At 43.1% G+C, this 16,500-nt stretch overlaps 1 protein-coding gene across 4 annotated transcripts in view; it reads right to left on the bottom strand.

Annotated features, from left to right (window-relative positions):
* Positions 1-16,500, bottom strand: part of epha7 (eph receptor A7) — an 89,147-nt gene that overhangs the window by 5,474 nt on the left and 67,173 nt on the right. Inside the window, exons 7-16 of one of the 4 annotated variants that reach the window (XM_069161507.1) lie at positions 16,129-16,297; positions 13,421-13,565; positions 10,540-10,595; positions 7,577-7,702; positions 6,966-7,151; positions 6,617-6,678; positions 6,198-6,407; positions 5,002-5,151; positions 1,493-1,686; positions 723-878 (exon numbers count right to left, since the gene is read on the bottom strand). In XM_069161507.1, coding sequence (XP_069017608.1) covers positions 723-878; positions 1,493-1,686; positions 5,002-5,151; positions 6,198-6,407; positions 6,617-6,678; positions 6,966-7,151; positions 7,577-7,702; positions 10,540-10,595; positions 13,421-13,565; positions 16,129-16,297 — 1,454 coding nt within the window. The remainder of the gene's footprint in view (positions 1-722; positions 879-1,492; positions 1,687-5,001; positions 5,152-6,197; positions 6,408-6,616; positions 6,679-6,965; positions 7,152-7,576; positions 7,703-10,539; positions 10,596-13,420; positions 13,566-16,128; positions 16,298-16,500) is intronic. The other 3 variants (XM_069161508.1, XM_069161510.1, XM_069161511.1) reach the window with 3 other exon arrangements.

The raw sequence follows: 16,500 nt of genomic DNA, 5'->3' as shown, positions 1-16,500 counted from the left end.
GAAGACTGTTTCATAGCCAAAAAGAAATTGATGTAACACAATTCTTTTGTTGAAATAATGGAGTCAGTGCTGTTGAAATGGACGCCACTGTCCCAATTAAAATGTCAAACTCCCTGACTTTCACTGACTAAAGAGCTGACACTCTTTCCCAAACGGGACAGTACGACATGAGCATGCTTCTTATTGTGTGTTGAGACCAAAGGCAAAGCGAAATGTCTCCTCGCGTTACTCGCACGAGTACGGCCGCTCAAGTTTCATATTTTCAATTCACGCGGGAATAATTCGCTTTTCGTTTGCTCTAAAATGATCAAATCCCCTGACTGTCCCCGTCTGGAAAGGAGTTTTTAAAATCCCCTGATAGTCAATGAGCAGTGGGAACCCTGACCATGGAATTTATCAAGACAACAGGTAAACATGGAGGAAGTGTTGAGTGTGCAGAAACAGCTGTTTAATGGGAGCAAATCAATAAACAGGCCTCTTGCTAAAATATGATAAAGTGTGGTAATAAAGGAGGGAGGACATGAAGGCTTTTCTCTCCTGTAAGTGTGTTACAGATGAAGACCTGCTTCAGTCTGAAAACGTATGATCACTTACTGACTCTGTGTGAATACTAAAGTAGATGAAATAGAGAGGGACATGTAGGTGAGATCACTGTCTAATGGTGCTCGGGTTTAATGTTCTCTACTGATGCTTCACCTCTCCAGAGCTTCACATCCACTTACTCGATTGACATCCTGGCCACAGATTCCAGGGAACTGTAGCCAGCCGCTGTGAAGTTGTCTCGGTATCGCTCCATCTTGATGGCTTCCAGCCACTCTCCCACTGAGCGGAAAGCGGTGAAGTCTGGTGTGCTCTGATCCAACAGTGGGCTAATTGGTCTGCGGGATGAGCACAGAAAGACGTTTATGTCTTATGTGGGAAGGAAACGTTCGGCTGAAAACACAATCAAGCGAGAGACGAGACAAAGCGGCGACCAAAGGCTTCCAGCAGGGAGGTAAATTGCGAGAAGGAGGAAAAACTCGCTGATTGGAGCGCTTCAGTCAATAAGAAAATCACAAATAGATGCAGGATGCCAGCCTCTGCTTCTGAAAAATATTTTCGTCAATATCTTTTCAATCTGAATGCATTCTCTGATACATCCTCCATACAGCCTGCACATAATAAAGTGCTTTTTAACCAGTTGTAACCTCCGAGTCTCTCATCTCAGGGAAGTCTGTCCTGACTGCAAATAGAGTTCATTTGACAAACGTCAGAGAGGTCTGGAGTTCCCACCACGCTCTGAAGTACAGGGAACTCATTACAGAGATTGATTTAAAAGCCCCACCGCTGACCATAAAGCCATGGAAGCTGCTTTGGGGTATCGATCCCGTGGGATTTATCTTTCATCTTTGAACCAGGGAGGCTGAATCATCCACTGGACACTTCGGATCATCTACTAATGTACAGGTTCAATTTCCTTCTCGTATGAAGCCGCAGCGTTTCGGTTCCTCACCGTGTACATGTTCCCACCGGGGTTTTCAGTGTGTTCGGGTTGCGGATCATCTTATCGAGGATCCCGACTATCTGATCGAATTTGGGCCGTTCGGCTCTGTCTTTCTGCCAGCAGTCCAGCATGAGCTGATGAAGGCCCGGTGGACAGTCCATGGGGGCGGGAAGACGGTAGCCTTCCTCTATCGCCTTTATGACCTGAAAGTACAAAACACGTGGCAGCATTTGCATCAGAATCTGATATCAATCGAACCCCAAACACCAAACCCGGACCCTGACTCTTGATTATCGGCCAGTGGCATCAGCCAAACCCACAACGCAAAGCCTTTAGCATCAAACTAACACCGCTCCCTCTGGCATCAGCCTTTTTCCAGCCAGTTCCACGACCCAAACCCTTCAGAATCCGCCTGTAGTTTCACTCCGACCCCAAACCCACAGCTCATTAGTATCACATGACCGCAAGCCTTTCTGACTAGGTGAACAGATTACTTCTCTGCATTCACTTTTCATCCCTTTAATCTCAGAGTTTGTAAAGCGTGTCGGGGTTAACCACATGTGATGGCCCTGTGCGAGCTTTGTTTGAGTAAACGTGAGGACTTAAAGCTTTCGACGCTGACGAGCTCTGAGGAGTAAATGTGGGTTAATCATCTTCTCCTGATGCTGAACTGCTTCGATGTGTCACTCGCATATGAAGGATTTCATGTCCGACAGCCTCTTCTATCAAAACGAGGCTGCTGGGATCATATCAATAATCTCCACTTCTATCTGACACAGTTTAAGTGGCCATTTACAGTGTTTACATTTTATGTCCAAGTCAATAAACTTGTAAAGGAGAGAACCTGAGAAAACTGTTGTATAATGTCTTGTTATGTCACTGAAGTTAAATCACTCACAAGATTGACAAAGACGGAGGAAGAGTCGAACCGAGTCAGTGACTCATTCTGTGGAGAAGGACTCAGAATGGTCAAACTTTCAAGCTGAGATATCTTAAATTTAATCGTTCTCTTTGCCCAACTTACTGTTATGTAATAAATAAACAAACTTTGATTTGACAGTTGTGTTAAAAAGGTGCATTACCAACATCGGAGCTTTCCTTTTGTCCTGCTCTCAGCTTGAAGTTAAACACCGCAGAGGCTTTTAACCGACTCTTTAGGGGATGAGATCATATTACAACAATCCCTTTCACTGTTCACTGGCTGATTGTGAGTTTGATAAATTGATTTTTAAGATTTTACTGATAACCTTTAAGGCATTGTAAAGATGGAGCTTGTGGTTCTACTGCAGCTGTTTCTCTGAGATGGATGTCCTCCACTGTTCATATGTCCAAACAAAAGTCTATATTTACACACTCTGATGAATAATAGAACAGATCTTTAAAGCTAATCTATTGTTACTCTGCACCACGCATGCACTTTAGTGGAGAGTTCATTAAAAGTCAATGCCGTGGGAACAGTAGCTGCAGCGGGCCCTTTGATTCCGGCCCCGAGCTCTCCGCCCTTTATTGTGCGGATAAGCAGCCGTGTACGTTTCTGCATATATTCATCAACTATTCCTGTCAGGGCCGCTCAGACGAGTGAGTCACGGAGGAAAAGGGTGTCAAAACACTGAGACTGTTGGCAAAAATGCAAATACTGTTCTTGCTGTACACCCGCAGGATGTTTGCTGACGTCTTGACGAAGCACACCATTTTCTGACATTGATGTCTGTCAAACAGCAGAATGTCAAAACACCACATATGCCACTTTCATGCCCGGACATCTTGTTTAGCATTTCTAACACCTAATTGTTCAATCAGCAGGCCTCTGCTTCGGAGCGCCGGAGAATCTTAAATGTGTTGAGCAACGTTGCTGTGGGTGCTAAACGCAGGAAGCCATATAGGAATCTAAAGGCAGAACTCACTCGCCCTCCCCCATCAATCAAAATGTGTCAAGTGTCCACGAATAAGCAACAGCTTCAAGTGAATTGGTGCAGTTGGACTCTCTCAGTGGGGAGTTGGCAGGAAAGCTGGCAACAGCACTCAGAGAACTACGGGTGAGTCCATCATTAAAGCAATTTGTGACATTTGTAAAGAGAAGTGTGGGATTTTAAAAAAAGGAAGAAATGTGTGGACGGTGTCCAGAGTCGGCTTGTACAGTTTACTGGATGGTAGGGAGGGCTGCAGCTTTGGTACAGAAGGGTTCATCTTAATGATGGATCTTGTGAGTCTCTTTTGTCATTTTGCATGTTAAAGACACATGCAAAGGACAAACTAAGGTCCTGAAATGTCCAAATTTCCGGCTGTAGTGCAGACAGTTTTAGAATATCAGGAACTAGAAAATCTTGTTTTTCTGTATTGTAGAAGAGGTTTGACTGTATTTCTCCTGTAGTGGATGCTTCATTACTTCGTGGTGCAGCTACAACATGTTGGAGACACATGTTTAGGTTTTGTACATATCCAACATTTCTGATGTCATCAGATTAACGTTAAATAACTGGTTTCACTGGCTGCCATATCTCTTTGCACTGCCCCTTTAAAATCTCATTATTATTATTATTATCCGTGTAGAAATATGTATCTACAATAAAGTAATGGCAGCAACGCACACTGCAAAATATGCATGAGTTGTCTATAGTGTAATTGGCTCAACACTGCTAGTCTCACTGCTTCCTATTACCATAAGTCATTACAAACTTTTAAAGACATTTGAATCAGAAGCATTCTGCATGACAGGAGTTTATCTGCATTGATGTTGTCAGGACTGGATTTTAATACATGTCCCAGTTCAGGCTGCTTTCTCCTTCAAATGCATTCAAACGGCACAATTAAAGCAAGATTTCCTGAACTAATTAAGCCCAAGGTTACCGTCCCCACCGAGCCGCTCCCAGGAGGGTCGTGTTAAAAAAAAACTTTAAAAAAGAACCATAAACTGAGATTTTTGTCTGATTCTCTGTGTTTTAGTGTGAGGACTTCATTACTCATAATTAGGGATGAATCTGGGGAAAATCTTACATTCTTACAATTCATGTACACATCATAGTGAGTCCAGTAGTTCTCAGTTGACACTCTTAAAGCTGTTATCATTTTTATAATATTATATTTACAGAATTTAATTAAAATGATATCCATAAAAATCCATTTTCCAGTGATATAAAAGAAAATCAACATAATCTCATTTCAGAAGCTGGAAAGAGCAGATTTAACATTCTGCTTAATCAATTATTCATAATTAGTTATAATTACAACTGCAGTTGTTGCATTTTCATCTAAACAAATCTTTGATTCTATAACTGGATGTTTCCGTTTTTTTGAGGAAAATGCTGAAAGTGTAAGAATAATCATCAAGGGAGTAAATACTGTTAGAAAATCTGTGGCTCTTTGCTGTCTTAACTCTCATCTCAACTCTGCATGGATGTTTCCACATCACTGGCTTCACTCGGTCCACATGTACAGCCAGGTTACTATGATCTTTAGTTCTGATGTCGTCCATCATCACACAGACATTGTTTACCATCTTTTATCAGGCAGTAACTCACGTCTTGATTGGACATGTCCCAGTAAGGTCTCTCCCCATAGGACATGACCTCCCACATGACGATGCCGTAACTCCACACATCGCTAGCTGAGGTGAATTTACGGTACTGGATGGACTCTGGTGCGGTCCATCGGACTGGTATTTTCCCGCCCTGTTCAGTAAAACGCAGGTCAGTGGCTGGAGAAAACATCAAAGTCATTATATCCTGCATCTTCCCCTAAAACATCAATTATAGAGAGTTTTGTATTAAACACAGAAAACACAACAAATGCACCACAAACACAAAGAGACTCTTTAAATGGACCTTTAACTGGTTAATAAGTCGTTTACCAATGGGACACAGATCAGGTTGTCAAAAGTCCAACAGAAAACAGATTATTGTATAACAACAAAGAAGACCGTGTTTTAGCAGGAACTTAAAAACTCAGCTCAGACAGATGGCTCCATTATTCTGAACTAAAAGGCTGTTTTAACTGAAATATTTTACCTGTAATAATGGCGTCCTATTTTGCGTGGTATGAGTAGAGGTGCAATTAAATATTATCCTAATTATTAATTATTCACTCTAATAAACATCCAACATTTAGAGGAAATAATGAGCAATCAGAATAAAAGACTTTTACTTCATACTTGTATTACAATAATTGATTCCTATTGTCCTTGCCTTCAATAAACCACAACCTTCTGTATTATTTTATTTCCTTTGATCTTCAGCATAATTGCGCATGTACTTTTTCCAATTTCTTCTTTGCTCTTTCCACTTTGAAGATGTCTTCATCAGTTAATGAAGATGAGATTCGTTTTTGGCTCCACTTCTAACTGGTTGTTTCAAAGATGACCAGAAAACTGCTTTTGTTTGGAAGTCAACGTTTTCTATTCATGATTTCTGAACATGTGTAACGACAGACACAAGAAGCAGACAAAACCTGGCAGCATAAAGGTCCTTATTACTGCTTTATAACTGCACTATGAGGCATTAATACATGATTAACAACTCTGATTAAAGACTTGTAAAAACTTTTTAAAGGCTGTCTTACTTACTGCAGATATACAGCTTATTATCCATATCAATAACGGTGCAGGCTACCGTCGCTGTGCACTCGTACTTCTGCTCTATTTTTATGCACCAGCAGTGACTTGATTTGAGAAACTCAGACAGGCTGCTTGTAGGGAGAGCGAGCGCTTTAATTGACTCACGGTTGTTGTGTAGACAGCCTCGGGATCGTCGTCTATCACCCTTGACAGGCCGAAGTCAGACACTTTACATACGAGATTGCTGTTGACGAGGATGTTCCGCGCAGCCAGATCTCGATGGACGTATCCCATATCGGAGAGATACCTCATTCCCGCCGCGATGCCCCGCAGCATCCCCACCAGCTGGATGACTGTGAACTGACCGTCGTGTTTCTGTGCAGCGGAGAGAAACACGGGCGGGTCAGCCATCTTCACTGACCACGAGGTAAATGTAGGTCAGAGCACTGCAGCAGCTCTGGCACAAGATTTATGATATTTATGCGCTGCACAGATCCGGCTGCAGACTCCCGGCTCTCTGGGACACTTTCGAGCAAAATGAAGAAAAGTAGGAGAAGATGCTGCGCTTCGAAGGTGATACTCACCCTGAGGAAAGCATCTAATGAGCCGTTCTCCATGTACTCGATGACAATCATCACCGGCTTTCCTGGAGAAAGTGGAGAAAAAGATGGACAAAAAGGAGCCGGTTAATCAACATCGATGTTTTCTTTTCTTTAGAGATGCTTCACAATAAACAACTACTGCTTCCAAGTTATTCTTAGGTGCACATTTCATTGGCTTTTAATTAAAAGTTAGCATCTGCTCCTTTTATCACGGGGTCTAAATGAGAAAATGCTAAACAGGGAGCGGCTAATTGGATCAGATATAACGTCTCTGACTTTCATCGCTCGGTGTCATCAGGATGAAGGTCAGAGTTCAGACGCTGCTGTTTACCTCTCGTCACGACTCCCTCTAGGTGAACCACGTTGGGATGGTCAAACTGCCCCATGATGCTGGCCTCGCACAGGAAGTCCCGCCTCTGCTTCTCCGTGTAGCCCACTTTGAGCGTCTTGATGGCGACCGACACGTCTCGCTTTCCCGGCAGCTTGAGCCGCCCACTGCACACCTCGCCGAACTCTCCTGTGTGGGATGAGAAAAAAACTAAAATAAAATCACGCACTTCACAATGACAAATTTATTAGTGTATTTTGAGACAAAGCAGCTGTGCAGAGCTTGAATACAAATTGCAGTGCAACATCTTGTTATTCTCAGGGGAGTGTAACCGGGTCCTATAATAAGACATGCTGGAGATGTCAATGACCGCCTCTGTAAAAGCCATGTGGCAGCAGTTTCTCCACGGCTGCTATCTCGGTGACTGGCTCTCTCACACGCATCCCACACATTAATTGCAATGAACTTTTTCCCCTCTTTGCAATTGCGCCATCAATATATGATGCATAAAGCTGTGTCCCCATTCAAGGTGTAAATATTTGGCTGTCAGGGTGATGTATGAGAGCACGGAGAGGACTAAACACAGAGAGCCGAGACACACGAGATGGGCTCACCTGCTCCGATAACCCGCTCGATTTTAATGCACGAGGCGTCCAGCTCCTTGGCAAATTGATGGACAGCCCTGTTGGGGTCCTCATAGGTTTCGGGGTCGATGTAGGTTTTGGTGCCTGGAAATTTAACTGTAGAAAGGTAAGAGGATTACTGTTACGATTAAATATGCACACTGCGCTCCAGCGGGCGCTTGACAGGCAAACGATTACTAAGACCAGTGAATCAGAGGAAATTGCTGAGGAGTCAGCAGCCGGTGTCAGAAAGGGTTTTCACACGAGAACGTTCAGCACAAAGATTTGAGTAACCCGAGCGTGGTGCTCTTCATGAGGCCATCAGTTGCCTTTCACCTCCCTGAAGCTGAGACTAACCTCGCTGGGAAATAATCCGTCTCGCCAGCCGTGTGGGTTCATACTTTTATATCCAGGATATCATTGATGGGGAGGGGTGTGTGGGTGAGGTGGGGGGAGGGCTGTTTCTATAATCTTAAATCTCTTAAAACTGCCCCTAATTGATGAAAATGATTACAGTGTGCTCACAGTAGTAAACTTTACAAACAACAGTGATACACAGGAAGTACAGAAAGACTGCAATGACTTGGATTCATGGTGCAACTGAATATTTATTTGTTAAATTCAGTTGTATTAGCTTTGAAATATTTAACTTTGAAAAGCACCTGTTCGATTTTAATTGGTTTGAATTCCCCTCTTTCAATACTTCAGGAGGTAATTTCAAGTTTCAAAGTTTGTTTTTTATCCAATTTTAATGGATATTGTTGGTTGGTATTTTTAAAGAAAGTTCCAAGCCTCTAGTGTTTCCAGTCTTTTCTTTGGGTTTTATAACTAACAGCTGATGCAATAGAAGTTGAGTCAGAGTCTTAATATTAATGCTAATTAAAGTTAAAATGCTTAACATTTATTCTGATGTCTGAATTTCATCAACTTCAATTTTCTTTTACCCTGGAATTCATTTTAACGCTGCCAGTGACCACAATAACAGCCACATGGATATTAAACCCAACAACCTATGGCTGACCGGGATGTTTGAAAAGTTTCAAAGTGCCTTACAGACACAAACACAAAGTAATATATTCCTTTGGACAAAAACTTCAAAGAAATCACAGGAAAAGGGTGAAAAATAGGACTTACGAAATCAAATTGCGCTGTTTAAAAAATACTTTCTGGGAGTTTCAAGCAGGTGAAATAAAACTACATGAAGCCATAGCTAGTTTTCAGAAGAAAAGGTTCCAGTGTGGACCTGTGATGGACTGGCGACATGTCCGTGGTGTACAAAACGTCTTTTATGCCTCATCAGGCTAAATATAGGTCATCATCAGATGTTAAGAGTCCTGGAATATGTACGTCCAAAGATCTTTTACATCTTCAATACAATTGAAATGAAGTATTTCAAAGAAATGATCATTTTTGGTTAAGAAGATATCCCTCACTGTTATATTCATTCTGCTGCCAGCCTCATCACTTTTCTGATTACAGATGACGGAGAGCATTTATTTTCTCTTAAAAAGACTACAGAGCTGAACATGAAGGGAGGATAAGACAGGACAGGACGGATGCAGGTGTCTATCAATAAAACAAAATGAGGTGCTGCGACAAAGTCTGGTCAGTATTCTTTTGGTGGTTTGGGACTTTGTTAAAAAAAAAAAAAAGTGATTCATTTCCAACAGCAATATTATGGGAACAGTTCATGAATATCCATTCAGTGAGAGTCGAGACCTTTTGTAAAACAAATAAGGAAAACAAAGAAGGTCAGAGAAAGGCCAGAGAGGAGGTCGGGGGGAGCTGTTCTCCAAATTAACAGCAAATCACAGTATTATGGAGCATTAAGTTAACAGAGCATTCATGGGGAATATTACAACATGCATTTAAACTCCACTGATAACAGCATAACCTGTCAACTTTTAAATTGAATGAGATTGTGCAGTCGTAAAGCTGGAAGAGGATAAACACTGGACCACAACAACGCAACGCAAGAGAGGACCCGAGCAGCCAGAGAGACACACCTTCTCTTTGTGCTGTAAAAAAGCCCGCTGCCCGATCCACCAGCGTAAATACAACTAATACATCGTGCAGCGGCGGAGGGGACGCCGGCAGTCGAGATTTCCCTCCACTCGCTCCCATAATTGCTGCGTCCATCCACGATGTCAGCGGATCTGATAGGAGATGTGACTTCCTCGCCTCGACATGGCAGACAAATTGGGTGTCCATGTTGGATCTGCGCGCTATCTAACTTGTGTCGCCTTGGCAGCCTCTTGTCATTTGACATTGCGTGGCGGATCCCTCCATTAAGCCCGACACCGGCCTTGTTTGTGTGGGGTTTTTTTTCAGGAGATGGGACCGGTGAGCTGCTGAGATGCATCTGTCAGACACTTAGCAGCAGCCCAACTCGGGCTCGCCATCGCCGTTGCTGCCCTGACCCTTTGTTTCCAAATCAGCAGTTTGCCTACAGCATAGATCATTACAGCTGCACTCTGGGAAGCTGTCTGTGGCTGGATCTCCAGGGGCATCATTAGAGGTGGTGTATCAGTTTAAAAAAAACAAACTCTTAGTGATAGAAGCACCACCTCCGACCGAGCACACCGTAGAGCACAAACTGTCACCTGCTAAAACTGTCCGACTGATGATTGGCTGCATCGTTACAGAATCCTCCTTCACACACCGGTCAGCCCTTCACTCCCCAGCAGCTGTCACACTCATGTGCTTGTACAGTTTTGACTTCTTCATCTCCACAGTGGAGCCAATCAGCAGCTCGTGTGGGTCTGATGGATCATAAATGAACTGGGATACAACGTGCCTGCAGGGGCTGGTGGGTTTTAAGGCCCCCTTCATATTCACAAGCCGTGATTGAGACGTTTCTCCGCCTGTGTACATATTCTATACATCTACTGTGTGTGTGTGTGTGTGTGTGTGTGTGTGTGTGTGTGTTTGGGGTGATGAATGCAGGCACTCACACTGGAAGTAGAGCTCCTCGTCTCCCTCCTGATCGGCTTTGCTGTAGCCACAGTGCCTGCACGGGGGGGAGAGGAAGAGAGCGGCAGAATCAACTGATTGTGCGCAGGAAATAAACGGCCTAAATTAAAAGAATTTTAATGCGACAGCTAATGCCGTGGATGACAAATCTCTTAAGGAACCCAGCTGAGCAGCAGAGGCTGTGAACCCAACAGCTGAGCCAACCTGGGAAATCAGCTCCAGCATCTAATCATGTGACATATCAAAAGTATAGAGAGCATGCGCTGTAAAGGACCGTTCAACATGTCTTATATCAATCTGTAATATTAACGTGTTGAAAAGTTCCTTTCAGCAGCTGATCTGCAGCACAACGTTGGTCTTTGAGCAGAAACTGAAAAAAGAAAGCAATGACATGGGAAGGTGAAATCAGCCACGAATGATGGACATGCACTTACTGAAGGTGCAAAGCGTGACTCTGCTGTTCAGACAACATGCTTTCATTTCCTTCAACACCAGCCTTCATAGTCGAGACACTTTCTGTTTTGCTCATTTGCTTTTTGTGCAAATGAGCAATTTTGTTTACAAAATTAATTATAAAAAGGGGATTTTCATGAGCAAAAATGAAACAATTTGAACCCATAATAAGTCTGATTTTTACCAGGTGACTCCGGTGTTTTAATGCTGAGGACTTGACGAAAATAAAACTGGAGTTTACTGCAGGAGAAAATACTTTTACCAGCAGCAGTTCCTACATTTCTCTCCTCTTCCTTCTGAGATGTGTGCGCTTTGAGTTTGTTTAACAGGAAGTGTTACCACGGCGTCGGAGAGGGAGCAGTGGACCACTCTGGAGACCAGCTTTAGTAGCCTAAAGCTGGATAATGGTGTGTTGTATATATACAGAGCTGTACACAAGTTTTAGGCACTTTAGATGTTTAGATTCTTATCCATCAGGGAGACGTCTGATTGGTCCCGAATTTACTCTGCAGCAGGACAACAAGGCCGAACCTACAGCCAATCATAAAGAGCTATCCTCAGTACAGAGGCCGGACCATCTGGCTGCGGATGGTTTGGTCCCTGAAGAGCCCTGATCTCAACATCATGGAGTCAGTGAGGGATTAAACACAGACACAGAAGACACTGAGACAGACTAAATCCTCAGAAGAACTATGGCAAGTTTTCCAAGATTTAACAGCAGATCTGCCAAGTAGCTGGAAAAACAGTTTCAAAGGCAAATGTTGCTCACAGCAAATAGTGTCATTTAGTTTCTTTTCTTTCATGAACTTTGTATGAAGTTTACTGGATAATGAAAAAGCATTTGACTTTTAGTGCCTTAAAAGTTAACACTATGCTGCATGTATATTAGATTTTGAGGATTCTGCACATTAAAAGTTAGTTTACGGGACAAAAAATTCCAATAAAGAAGTAATTAATGGATATTATGCCTTCTGAAGAATTGGTTTACATTAGCTGCTGGCACTTCCTGTTTCCACCAAGTGTCAACCAACAGAGACGTCTCTCATTGGTTTGTGAACGTTACGAAGCCTCCAGTTCAGATTCTGTCCGTCACCATCTTTGCTAGTTCGGGGCAGTTTGGAGCAGGAAGTGACCATATTTGGACGAGCTGGGGGAGGAGCCAGCAGTGGATCTGACTGATCTGATTGGAAATTCTACGTCCCACCCACCGATAGCTGTAACCTGACTGCACCACAGGCCTGTCAATCAAACAGACACGCCCCCAAAAACAGGTCTTTTTGAATCTTCTTTTCTAATGAATGAGGGATTATTTTCAGATGGACCTCCAGAAAACTAATAAGAAGGAGTGACTTTAGCTAACAACACCGAGATAACTGATGGACACATTTTATTAACTTTGTATTTGATGAGAGAAGTTGAATGGGAGTCTACGGAGCCGGAGGCTTTTTGGAGCCGACCTCTAGTGGCACTCAGTGGTATTGCAGCTGAAGACACTTCTGCATCGGAACCATTTTACAGACCTGGAAACTCTGAACTCTTTTATATCCAGTCTGTGGTTTGCACCTGTCTTTACATTTTTAACCCTCGTGTTGTTCCTTGGGTCAAAATGACCTGCAGCTGTGTTCAACCAAGTTCTATTTTATTTTCATATTTTTTGGGATCATTGGTGACAAGGAGGCTGTGAGGGTTTCTTTAAAGAATGATGACCAATGATCCCAAAAAATATAAAAATATAGAAATAAAATAGAACACAGCTGCGGGTCATTTTGACCCAAGGACAACACGAGGGTTAATCCTGATATTTAATTGATATCAGAGGTACCATTATCACCAGAAACTGAGAGTAACACTGATTCATCTGGGTACTCTGGTTGGACTGAGAAGAGTGATTGTTGAAACACAGCAGAGATTTAAACAGTTCTGATGGATCTATCATGAAAAGACAGTTTAGGCAACGCTACATTCGAGCAAATGAAAACACAGATGAAGTATGTGAGCGAATCATGATAACGACGATAAACTGGGTGCTTTGTAATGGTGGAAAAAAAATAATAGCCCTGCCATACTTCATCCTGCCCTCAGGATCTCACACACACACACACACAGACACACACACACACACACACACACACACACACACACACACACACACACACACACACACACACACACACACACACAGGGACACAGAGCCAAAGCTATCACACTCTGGAGTACATGTCTCATAATGGCTCTACAAAAATAGCTTAAAAATTTTGTTGGCGACTGGTGGGGAAAAAAATTATGCATCACAAGCCATTAGCACAGCATGCCACGAGATGATGGGTGCACGTGTGTGCGTGTGTGACGACTCCACAGACGTGGAGGCCTGTGAGTGACAGAAAGGCTAATTGACAAGCGCAGACTCACAGGAGCGGAGAGTCAATGGGGCCCGCGAGAGCGTACCTTCTCCCAATGATGAAGCCAAACACCATGAACACCAGGATGATGGTCCCCGCCACAGCCACCACCGCAATGATGATGACGGGGTTCTGCTCGCTGGAGACGATCGCAGCTGATCGGACACACACACACACACACACACACACACACACACACACACACACACACACACACACACACACACACACACACACACACACACACACACAAACACAGGGGAAGAAAGAAAGGGAGGATCAGTGAAGCACACAGAAAAACTATAACCTGCAGGACGTACAGTAACTGGGCCCAATGAGCAGCATGGAGATTGATACCCCCCCCCACCCCCCCACCCCGCACCCCACCCCATTTTCCCTCTGAGAGAGTGGAGGAGGGACGCTTCTATTTTTGAGCCGTCCTTATACACACGGCTCTACTGTTTCAGAAAGTGGGCTTAATAGTCCCAGACGGTGACGGCGATGCCCTTCATCTCAAACAAAGACACATTCAGGGTGAATTGTTTCCCGCTCGCAGCTCTCACAGTGCTCACACTGTTTGCGTTGACAAACGGCCGATTGCCCCGGAAGAACGAATCGCCTCGTGTAAAGTCAACGCAGGAAATCCATGCATTTTAAATCAAGTGGATCTGCACTGTATAAATAGTGAGACATGTGAAGAGAGGAGCCTCAATCAAACTTCGATATCACCAATATGTCTGCTCTGGGAGGAAATAAGAAGCTCTGTACTGTCAGGTTACACACTCGCAGGTTCCCCTCTGGAGGCCGTCGAAGAGGAGGCTGGTGGTTCAGCGTGCCGGTCAAGGACACCGAGACCGGACTGCAAGCCTCACCTTGTTGCAGGACGCACGCTGCATGTGGTATGAGTAATTAATGTGTCCTTTTATGCAAAAAATGTTGGATGTGAAGTCGGCGGGGGCGGATTTTAGGTGGGCAGGCTGGATCATGGGGCTCTAAACCGAGGGAAGTGAACAGAGAGGTGATGTACACGGGGTTAAATCCTTCAAAAACGCAAATAAAAAATATAAATCAGCAGATAATTTACTTGATAAAAAGTAGCTTATTTGCCCACTTTTTGGGGGAATTTGTTGGAATAATTTCATAAAGGGAGCCTCACTGAAAGCTGTACAAATAAAACGGCCCGTTAGCGTCCCTTTTGGTTTGATTGTGAACATTTGTGTGCTGACTCAGTGATCTAAGAGACATAAATTGTGGCCTAACCTCGTGTGTTAAAACATCTTGTAATGGCAGACATCGTGATCCATAACACAAACACTTCACAGCATCGCACCTCACCAAACCTCACAATAAGAGACGGGGAGCCTCGCAGCAGAGCTAATGTAAGTGATTAGATTTAAATGAGTTTATCCTCACGACACTACAGTAGCTTGTCCTTGTGTTTAGTGATTTTTCCCATGATGTGTTATCAGCATAAAGTCAAAGCAATTTGTGTTTGCTTTGCTTGAAAGCAAATAATTTCCCTGGGCTATTACTACAGCGGCTGGAAACATTAACAGGTTGTGCATAAATTGTTGAGCTGAAAAACTTGTGTTCCAGGGTGATGTGCAGATACACTGCTGGGGTCCAAGTCTGGAGCATCTGGACTCCTACTGGTATTCTGCGTGAGCTATTCATGTGAAATAGGACTGCTATCTAAATATTACATTCGTCCTTTAACATCTAGTTCATCAGCACATTTACAGTTGCACCAAAACAGTATAGATTCATTTTTTTCTTCTTGAAATAACATAATTTAATTTAATTTGATTAATACTGCCTAAACTGGCACTTAATGGCACAAAATCAACAAAAACAAAGTGGCACCGATATATATTCTCGAAGATTTTAAGTGATGAGGGAAATGGAGATACAGTACATTTAAACGGCATAAATAATCTATATCCAAGCAGTACAAACTATCACTAAAAGCTATTTTGTATGTTTATTATTTAGTTTGAGGACATTATTTGTGGTACTTCCTCTGCTGCATACACTTTAATCAACATTGTTTGTATTTGAATCCCACTTTAAGAAAAAGTAAACAGTGTTGATGGTCCAGGTGGAAATCAATAGCATGAGAACAAGAGGAAGTTTTAACAGAGTGAAAAAAACAAGACAGAATATCATCAGGCGATGTTGCATGGTTTCTCTTTAACCCTTTGAACCCTGCAGGCTGTTTTCAGGTTAATTTCAATACCTTCACGTTTAAGCTCCTATCTTGGTCATCGTTGGGTCGAACCATTCTTGCTGTATCTTGTTTTTTTTCAGGACAGTCCAGGCTAACCAAATCTGTCATCATTTAATATGATAATGCTTGGAGATTTTTTTTTTATATTAGCCTTTTTATCAAGGAAAACAAATATTTTGTCTTATGGAATTGTTATGTTTTTACATGTATCTCACCATAAAATATTGTCAGTAGAGATATTTTTTTATTGTTGTGTAGATGAGATTGTGTAGAATCTGGCAATATCTGAACCATGTTTGTGGGACACTGTATGACTCAGCAATTTGAAAAATTGTTTGACGGAAAATAAATGTCATGACTGACTGCGGGTGTCCAGGGGCCCAAACAGGGACTCACACTCAGAACATACGGCCCTGTGATAAGTGATAATAACTCAGCTGTCTGCTCAGAGCCCGGTTTGTGTACAGAACCGATGGTACCTCCAGGCCTACCTGTGGTCTCCTCCTTGGTGGTGATCTCCAGCCGTGGTCCGTAGGTTCCGTAGCCGGCCTCGGTGAAAGCCCTGATCTGGAACACGTAGGCCGTGCTGGGCTTCAGGTTGTTGACGGTGGCGGACGTAGACTTGGACCTCACGGTGGAGTAGATCCGGTCCTTCTGCTCCTGCACAGGGAACAAATCACAACTTCGTTATTTCTTCTTCCAAAAATAAATTTATGTTTTAGCAATCAGGCAGAAAAAGGACATCTAACTGCTGAGAGAAAAACAGCTTATAATTGAGTCCCATTGAAGTGCTGTTATCTGTAAAGTCTGGGCTTTGAACGCAGCACAGAAAGACTTCAGAGGATGTAATTACCTGCACTTTG

Source organism: Embiotoca jacksoni, unplaced genomic scaffold, assembly GCF_022577435.1.
Source record: "Embiotoca jacksoni isolate LCO1_2020_lvr unplaced genomic scaffold, fEmbJac1.0.p SCAF_29, whole genome shotgun sequence".
NCBI classification, from domain to species: Eukaryota; Metazoa; Chordata; class Actinopteri; family Embiotocidae; genus Embiotoca; species Embiotoca jacksoni.
This window is presented reverse-complemented; position numbering and strand designations above follow the sequence as displayed.